Source organism: Citrus clementina, unplaced genomic scaffold (genome assembly GCF_000493195.1).
Source record: "Citrus clementina cultivar Clemenules unplaced genomic scaffold, Citrus_clementina_v1.0 scaffold_6, whole genome shotgun sequence".
Taxonomy (NCBI): Eukaryota; Viridiplantae; Streptophyta; class Magnoliopsida; order Sapindales; family Rutaceae; genus Citrus; species Citrus x clementina.
The window spans coordinates 15,677,671-15,687,503 of record NW_006262139.1 but is presented as its reverse complement, the minus strand read 5'-3'; the positions used below and the strand labels follow the sequence as shown (position 1 = coordinate 15,687,503).

The 9,833-nt window shown below is 35.8% G+C and overlaps 1 protein-coding gene across 1 annotated transcript; it reads right to left on the bottom strand.

Annotated features, from left to right (window-relative positions):
* Nucleotides 1-516: 516 nt before the first annotated feature.
* Nucleotides 517-8,719, bottom strand: LOC18039814 (mitogen-activated protein kinase-binding protein 1). Its single transcript, XM_024182580.1, has 21 exons — nt 8,623-8,719; nt 8,284-8,502; nt 7,703-7,811; nt 7,175-7,546; nt 7,024-7,079; nt 6,274-6,520; nt 6,133-6,188; nt 5,735-5,984; nt 5,407-5,570; nt 5,123-5,265; nt 4,949-5,050; nt 4,443-4,581; nt 4,121-4,207; nt 3,889-4,050; nt 3,392-3,748; nt 2,998-3,185; nt 2,788-2,906; nt 2,157-2,281; nt 1,990-2,124; nt 1,601-1,801; nt 517-1,232 (listed from the first exon to the last, which is right to left on the bottom strand). Exons 1-21 carry the CDS (start codon nt 8,665-8,667, stop codon nt 759-761), a joined length of 3,750 nt encoding a protein of 1,249 aa, XP_024038348.1. The 5' UTR covers nt 8,668-8,719; the 3' UTR covers nt 517-758.
* Between the last annotated feature and the right edge of the window lie 1,114 nt (nt 8,720-9,833).

Here is a 9,833-nt window from a genome sequence, read left to right as displayed (position 1 = left end):
AGCAGCTGCCTCAGCGAGCAATATTTATTCACTGACACGCCTTGAAATTTACAATTAAAGGAAGCTTACCCTATAGTTTTTATATTGGAAACTGCATGAAAATCATCAGTAGAATTTGGCTTTCAAATGTGAAGCGATTTGAAAAGAAAAAGATGGTCTTTGCTCTCTTTTGCCCACTTTCTTTTTGTTGTTAAAGTGCAAACTGCAAAGAAAGAGGGAAGGAGAGAGAAAGACCCACATGAATTGTAAAGAAAAAAGAGAGTTTTCACACAAGAAAGATCCAATGTTTTTTCCTCCTTTCTGATCGATTTTTCTAAGCCATGGAGCCCAACTTTGTTGATTTCAGTGCTCAAAAGATCAATGGCTACTCATTACACCACATAAATGAGCGACTTAGGAATATTCTTAGGGCCTATGAAAGAGCCAAGTAGCCAACTATTGAAGCTGGTTTTTGGGCTGGGCTCTACAATATAACCTGCAACTTCTGTTGAAGCAAAACTGCAAAACAATGGGCAGCATGGGTGTGATTGATTATTTACACTAGTGATACATTATAAAGTATACAAAGTTTGCATCTCTACTTAATGTAGCACTAATAGAATTTCTATGAGAATGATAGGCTCAACAACTATATATTAATAGTGCCACATCATTTGCCATACAGACTTTGCATCCCAACTTAGTAAGCCAGTCATTATTTTTCACGAATTCAATGATGTTATTTCATGATACATTTAACATGATCTAAATTTTAAAAGTTAAGCATTGCTGAGGTTGTTCTTCAGGATCTCCACAACTTTCTGAGATAAACTTTCAGCCAATGTTCCTAACAAAGGTTCAAATCTCGACACTTCAATTCCACTTCTCTCAGATACATCATTGTTTCTATTTCGCACTTGTTTGGCTACAGCATTTACTTTCTCTGCAATTGATGGAAGCAGTTCGGCTGCTTTGTTGTATAACTGAGCTCCAGGCCCAGTAGAGATCTCTTCTCCAGAAAGCTGAGTGTCTAATTTTGAAAATAACTGGTCTACACTTTTAGCTGCAGCTTCAAGATTAACTAAAGCTTTCTTGCATTCAGTTATTCTTTCCAGAACTTCATTCCTTACCGGAAATGTTGCTTCCGCTAATTCAATGTCCATAGAATTTCCCTTGAGTAGGCATTTAGTTATATCGTCTTGACAGAGTGCATGATCTGGGCTAAACAAGCTTTGATTAAGGTTCTTCGGGTCCTGGAAAGAACATTCAAAGGGAAAAATATATAATCTACTGCATGGTGTTCTCTTACAAAGGATATCACATGGCTAAAGGATATCACATGGTTCTTTAAAACAATATGATATATCTACTTACGCTGTGTAAATGATCAGATGCATATGTGCACAATGAAATAGGAAGCTAAAAAGAAAGTAGAGTTCATTGTAAAAGACTATGCGCACGAAATGCCAAAAGATACCATGCTTCAGGAGTTCAATCTCAATGGTAACTATCAACTGAATTAAACTGTGCTTCTATTTTTGCTTTTCCAAGAATATTGTTTTAGTACTTTTGTTTACAAAAGAAGGTCACCAGAGTTTGTAAAACATGGATAGAGACTAACCTGTCCAAAAGAATCTATCATTGGCCATGTGTGATTCTCTGATTTGACATGGGAGCCAGATTTTTCTGCACAATTCAAAGAACTGAGGCCAGAATTTTGGACAGGTGTGTCAAAGAGTCTCTTGGAGCCCCGACCATAGTCCCTATGTACGACATATTGTGAGGAGAATCTTCTTCCCACTGCTGATGCCCTATTCTTTACCTGTAAGCATAAGTAACTTTCATACAACACTCAACAAAACCTCATATCAAACATACTAGGGGTCTATCAGAAATTTTGTTTCTTTTCGTGTACATAAACGTATAAAACTGCATTGACAGAAATCACAATTTGATGGCCGAAAAAAGGCCCAGGAAATTATATGCACTGTAGCATGAAACAGCACTCACCATATTTGTTGCGGATAAACTGCCAAAATGCTGCTTGAACAAATCACTATCTTCAGAATTTTTGAGGCATGTGTTAACATCTATATTTTCTTGCATCTCACTCTTTTCTGAACACGATTGTCCTGCCAAGTCAGCCATTGTCTCATTAATTGCACTCAGATTTTTCATGTCAATTGATAATTTTTCTTGCCAAGAAAGCTGATGTCATTGGGACTGGCATGTTGGTTTTTAGTGGCACCCTGTCCATTGGCACCATGCAAATCATCACTCAGAATGTTTATTGGGCTTTTAGCTGCACGAAAATGATATCATTAGAAAAAGGAGAAACATAATACTGGGACAGAAGTAACAAACATATGTCCCAAACATAGATGCTTGGCATGCTTGGCATTTCATTAGGGATATTGAGTTCCTTTCAGTTACTAGTTAGGATGAAAAATGTATCTCTATCAAGAAATTATCATGAATTGTAGCTCAAAAAAAAAAGCTAATAATAGCCATCTCATGGATAAGTTCTCAACTTTGGTGACACAGTAAGTGTTCATCTCAATGAAATTCCAAAATGATGATTCATGTTCTATAATATTGCAATTTGGAAATGAGGACAAGAAGAGGTCATTCTCTCTGGCCAGTTAACTATTGATATCAGTAATCTTTATTTTTGTCCTCTACTCATCCTCCATGAAAATCATACCAAGATAATAACCTTATTCTCAAAATTTTTTGTCATTTTTTTCATATATGCTTATTAGAAAAGAAACTCAACAAGAATCTGATAACAAACAGAATTGGCCTTACACAAACTTGAGGATAGTGGTGGCCTCTTCCCATATTTTAAACTCAGCACCTCTGGGGAATTTAATAAGTCCATACATACAGTATACACTCTGAGCCAACGTTTGCCAAGGGCAAAGCTGCTGAAATGCATATGAAAACCATTAGTTAATAGAGCACCCACCATAAATAAGAAGAACAAGGATATTATTGACAAATATAATAAATGCTAACCTGACGGTCTCCTGTGGCAACGGTGAACTTTGGCTCTTTTTAGCATCCGAAAAACTTGTGGAAAAACAACTGGTGCATGAATTACTTTCTTCCAAATCATGATTAGATGGAATTTGAACTTCTTGACTCTCAGGAGAATAACCCCCAACATCACCAACAAAAGGTGACAAAGACTTTTTTTCTACTTCCTGCTTGCCCCAAGCAGCAGTGGAGATATTCAAAATGAAAGAAATTCAGAACTATTAAGAAACTTGTCAAATTGAAAAAAGTGCAATAAGGTATGAAAAAGGTTCCTACTAGAGTACAATTTTCCAACAGAATGTGAAATTGTAACTTAGTTTTCTCAGACATCAGAATGCAAATTTCATATGTGAAGAGCCTGAAAATAAATTACCTGGGACAAACTGAAATCAAGATTCCCAGGGACAATTTCGGAGTCTGTTACTTTCTTTTGTGCCCACTTTGGAAGTCTTGAAATGCTAAATTTGAATGCTGAGGTCAGATGAGGTTTCACACCATGATAGTGCAGATGAGGTCCAATTTGGTCGAGATCCTTCTTAAATGACATATCGACCGAGTCCATTCTACATTTCTGATCTTCCTCTTCACAGAAGATGATTTGACTTAAAGCTGCTGGCTGGGCAAAGTTTCTTGGGGGCAAAATACCATACTTTTCCTTCACTCTCTGCACTATCCTAGAAGCCAAATGAGCAGGAACTTTCCATAAAAAAATACAACCATCACCCCCTACCTGAATACATCAATAAAGTTAGGAGTCTATCCAATAATAAAAAATGAAAGTTATTATTATTTGTGGGATACAAAGCAATTTGAAAGATATTTCATATCATTGTCTATTAAAATTGAAACTGGATCATAACAGGAACTTACAGAAACAATGTGCTTGCAATCAGGTAGGAAGGTGACACAAGTTATAACTTCACCATGGCCCATGGCTTTTGCAACCATCTCACCGCTAATGAAGTCATACAAGCAGATAGACTTGTTTGAGTAGGAGCAAACCAGGTAACTGCCACTTGGGTCCACTGTCACCTGTAAAAATTATCAGGTCACAACCCAACAACATAATGGTGCAACAATGCTGGTTGTCAATGTAGCTCACCTTCATGGGATCTCCAAAGTCTTTAGCTTGCTTGAATGATCTAATAAGTTTTCCAGTGGCAATGCTGAATGAGTTTATCTTCTTATCCTATGAGTATACCAATGAGTAATTAAATAATCAAACTCTTGAACCCAAATCACAAGAATCCAAGGGAATTTGCTAATCAAATTATTCAGCCAGCTAACCAAAGATTTTTGTGTACTCGACACACATTCAAAGACCAGTTTGGCTGGTTGCATTACATGTTGATAGTAGAAGCCATTCCAAAGCATCATTAATGAAAATTTATTTACTCTTGAATTGCTATTAACACACCATTTACCTGCCCAACAGTAATGACAACCTCCATTGTTGGGTCTATATCCATGTCATATACGGTTCCCTGAGATGCCAATTGTTGATGACGGCGCAAAATCTTATAACCACTATTGGTTTCAACAACATCACGAAAGACAAGAGACCTGTATGAAAGAATAATAATCTTATCTACAAACATAGGCATCTGGATCCTTCTAGGTAATTAAATTTACAAATGGCTAGTTGAAGCACAAACCCATGTCAGAATGACATCATAAGTTCCTTTACAACAAAAGGATCGTTGTCACCAAATATGAAATAAAAGGTGAATTCCAACAATCTTTGATTTTTTGAAAATGATCAGATAGATGCAACAGATACTGCTATTTCAAAAGCCAAATGACAACTTGTTTGAAGTGAAATATTAATAGTGAAGAATTGATTTCCTTTCCTAACTATTACCAAACGCTCCTTCGACTTAAGATTTGATAGATTTGTGATGCAATGAAAATTGAAGTTATAGCAGCATACCTATCAGCACTACAACTCAGAATCTTACGGCCATTACAAGTAAATTTCACTGCAGTCACCGCTGCTGAATGGTCATCAATACTTTCAATGAGATCAAAATTCCTGATATAAGGGAAGCCTAGTTAGTATACACATTCAATAAGCTAAAGACGTGTACAATATAAGAAGCTAAACCTTTTAACATCATATAGATGGATTGTTCGATCCCTTCCCCCAGAAGCAAGGAAGTAATGGCTATCGGTGACTTCTTCTAAAACATCATCTTTCTTGCTTGACAAACTGAAACTCAATGAAAGGATCTCTGCATCATGGGCATCCTGCAAAATAGCTCATATTATTCATATTAAGATGACCATCATTTCATCACCAACCATTTGAAAAGAGCTTAGTTTTGTGCTTCACATTGATTGTTTCTTCAGGAAATGATTTTGAAGAAAAATGTCTATGCTAAGGTTCACCTCAATATATGTATAATCAGAAGATTTTAAGTCATAGATGTGAAGGTTTCCATCAAAATCACCAGCAGCAAGGTACTTCCCCTCTGAGCTAACTGCCATCGACCGGTACCCTTGAGTGCTCACACTTGTCTCCATAGTATTACATTCAAAAATCCCAGCACTAACTGCAGTGACAAAATGGATGAGAATATCAATAGGGAAAAGGAAGTTTGTATAAATTCTGTAAAATATCAATAAATAAACATTTTGCAGAGTTTTAAAAAGTGCACATAGGTACAGTTGTATCCTTGTGGATTTGTTTGTCAGTGCCTCAGAATGTGGTAATTACCTAAATGTGCAGTGCTCATGGGTTCAATATTCAGAGATTCATGACCCAAGACATCCTTTGACAACTCAGATTGCAGGGCCAGATCCCATAACCTGATAGTTCCATCAGCTGAGCATGTCGAGAAAGAAACTCCACCAGTACATCCCCTAGCAACACATGAAACGGATGGATCGTGCATGTTTTCACAGCCAACATTCTTGATATCCCATATGCACGCAGAATGGGACACTAGCACACAACACCTTGTAGCCTTGAAAATTTTTAAAACATTCAATAGAGTGGAGATTGAAGCAGCAACCAATACTAAAAAACAAAAACAAGAAACAAATATAGGCAACTTTATGAATCAAATAATAAGTTATAAGAGAAAAGCATTAATTCTTACTCTAAGCAACTACCTCATTCACATCATGAATGTCCCATACATAGAGACTATGATCACCATAAACCACCACTGAAAAGCAGAAGCATTGATAAGTTCAAGATTTGAACAACGGGAAAATCCACTTATCAAGGCAATTGTATAGTTACGTGCTCACCAAGCTTTTCTGATGTTGAGAACTGACAAGCAATTGCATTGGGAATAGTAGGGGTTAGTTTAAAATACAATTCAGTTGCTTTAGCAGTAGAAACCGTATCATTTTCTCCATTGCACTTTTTGGCCTCTGAATAGTGAAGCGTTCCAGCATGTTTAAGAGACTGAATGTCAAAAAGATGTACCGCTCCATTGCTGCAAGCACAAGCTATTAACTTGCTGGATGCAGAGAGTGCAAATCCGTTTTTAACCTGAAAATAGAGTTAGGAGTACTGTAAAATATAAACAGGTAATATTAGAAAAGTAATATAATAAAAATGACTTTCATACAAGTATTAACTTTTAAGCAATTAAATTCAGTGCATAGTAGACATTCATGGCTTGATATGAGCTTATTCAACTTGCAACAATACTTCTGTGCTAGTTTATCTTGCCTCAATGGAAGCAACTTATGGATCTGGTACTTATTGATATCCATTTCAGTTTTTCAGGAGATAGACGCTATCATGAAAATTAAAATTAACCAAGCTGAAGCATTTCAAAACCTGACAACACCAGCCCAACCTTTAGCATTGTCATTATGGGATTGAACCTTGGGGAAAGTAAAGGGATTTTCCTTTCTTTAATTGGTCCATCAAAATCAGTAGCATCTTTCAGCTGTTGACCCTCTATTTACTTTTGCCGGGCAACTAGGTTAGCTGAAAACCTACTATTAAAGAAAATGAGGAAAAAGATAAAAAAGAGCCAAATTTACCTTCAAATCCACTGACTTTGTTACTGAAAGCCCAGAATGTACAATATACAAAATGCCTGTAATCATAAGGAGCAGAATGGCACTCATTAACCACACTTCAATAACTCCAATGCACTGAACTTCTTCAGTTTTTCTTAAAGCAAACATTAACCTGCATCAGTCAGTGCATATATGGTAAAACTTTCTCCAGCCTGTTCTTGATTTACAACACCATTATCAGTCCAGGTGGCAGATATGACAGAGACAAAATAACTTTCTTTCTGAATGCCTAGATTGACTGGCTTCGCATGCAGTGTTAAAGATTCTGTGCCTTTGTTTAAACGGCTCCTTGCAGTCGCAGACGATCCAATTGTCCAGAATTTCAAGTGCTTCTTTCCAGCAGTAACAATGAATTTTGCATCTGATGAGAAACACGCAGAAGTAATGGCAGAACAAGATGAATTTGCTTTAAGCTTCGTAACCAACATTGCACTCCGCCAATTCCAAAGGTAAATATAACCCCCAACAGTCACCAGATGTTCTCCTTGAAGTAAAACATTAGCAAAATATGGATGAATGGTCAAATAATCAATGCATAAACTTTATGAAAATAAACATTGCATGAAAATATCAACTCATATAAATAGATAAAGTCAAAATATAGCTCTTCTAATTGAATGATTGTAAGTTTGTAACGAACCATCTGGTGAGAAAGCAATGCACTCAACTCCATACAAATGGCCTTTCAATTCAGAAATAAAGGCCAGATTTGCACAGTCCCAAACTAAAACTGCAGGTTGCGGCCCTGACTGCAAGATCATAAAAGATGCATATAGCTACTATTAGACGTAAAAATAACCCAAATACTATTTCCAACCCCTTACAAAATACATAAATATAATTCTCAATATCTACAGTTCCCTCTTGTGAACTTGGCATCTTTCAAAATATGGACCACAACTTAATTGCTGCAACCAACAATTGGTCCAACCCCTCACTAATGAATCGATTAATCAATGCATTCAAATTCACAACTTCATATCTTTTTGTAATTCTTTGCGCACATTTGAAATTGTACAAGGTCCTTAGCAGGTGAGAATTGAATTTAAGCAATTTTGAGCTGAATTGCCAACAATCATGAAGAATCAGCATTTTCTAAAATTTGAATGGCCTTGTTTTGAGAAATTCATAAATAAATACAACAATCAATAGATTTTTTATTTTTTGAATTGAAGAATTAACAGGTTAATTGCACATTTTGTTGTCAAATTGATGCAATACCTCTCCAGCAGCTACATAACGGCCATCGCGTGACATGGCAACGCAGCAGAGAGGCTTAGGCATTCGATGAGACACCATGAGGTGCGATTGAGTGCTCGAATCCACATCGTAAACCACCAAAACACATCCGGCCACGTAAGCGCACTTCGCGGTTGAAGTATTCGAAGCCAACCCATTGCAGTTCCTCGTATTCAATCCAATTATCTCTTCTAAACTCAGCTGCTAATTTTAAAAACAAAAGTGAGCTCCGAAATTTTGATTAGAAATAGTTATTTGATTAAAAAAATTTGAAATTAGGTCTTTGAATTGGAAAACAGAAACTGGAAAACTGTGACGTACCTTTGAAGACGAGTCTGGTTTCTTGATATTGTGATTTGGTTTCATTTTGATTTGAGAAACCCTTATGGGAGAAATCGAAATGAGAGTGAATTTTTTATCTTTTATTTTTAATTTAAAACTGGCTACCGTTAGGGGAGAGAGATTGAGAGAGCGGGAAATCTGAGCAAAATAAAAGCTTTGCAACAGGGTCCAGCTAAGTTACATCTGCTGTAACTAACAGCAAACTGTTTTAAATCGTTGGATTGATCACATAAGTCTAATGCTTTGAAAACTCTAAGAATTAAACTGATTTTCTCACTCAATAGAGTTTGGCTTGTACTTTACCCTAAGTAAGGTTAAATATCTTATATTTAGCCGCTAGTTTTATGAAGTATTTTAGTCACCAATTATTATTCATACATAATAATAATTAAAAAAAAATTGTGTGGGTGTGGGTGTGTGTGTATATATATGTGGGAGTTTATTGTGTTTTAAATATTAAAAAAATTTAGGGTGTTTGGTATTTTTGTTTTTTACACTATTTTTCGTTTTCCAAAAATATAAGTTAGAAAATGTGTTTAGTAAGCTTTTCTCTAGTATTTTTATTTTTCAAGAAAAATAGTTTGTTCTTGTTTTCTACAATTAAGAAAAGAAAAAAGTGAAAATTGAATCAGGTCCAATTGACCCATCTTTTTTCATTCTCTCATTGACATATACAAACTTCAACTAATCATGATGATATGCAAACACACGTTATAAATAGTGAATGTATAAGGAGAATGCTTTAGGGGCACCAAAGTCCTCTTGGTCTATACATAAAATTTTAAATCTTAAGTCACAAGCACTATCAACATAAGACTGTTATTTGATTATGAAATGATTGAGTCTCAATGTATATGTGGATCAAATTATTGTAAAATTAGATTCCGACCAAAAAATAATTAAAATTGGAAGATACAATTAGAGGATATGGAGAAAATGAGCCAGCTACCGATAAGGCAACTCCACACTTTATTAAAATGAGGGACAAATTTACAACATTGTAAATTGCCTTTTTCCAGCGTTGTAAAATTCTGTTTACAAAGTTGTAAACATGTCTCCTATTCCAATAAAGTACGAGATTTCTTTTATTGAAAAATCCTCATGGAGAAAATTATGGGCCTTGTTTAGATATAAAGTCAGTGCCTGGCGGCCTTGAGAGTAGTGGTGGACCGACGGCTAGTCTGTAGCCT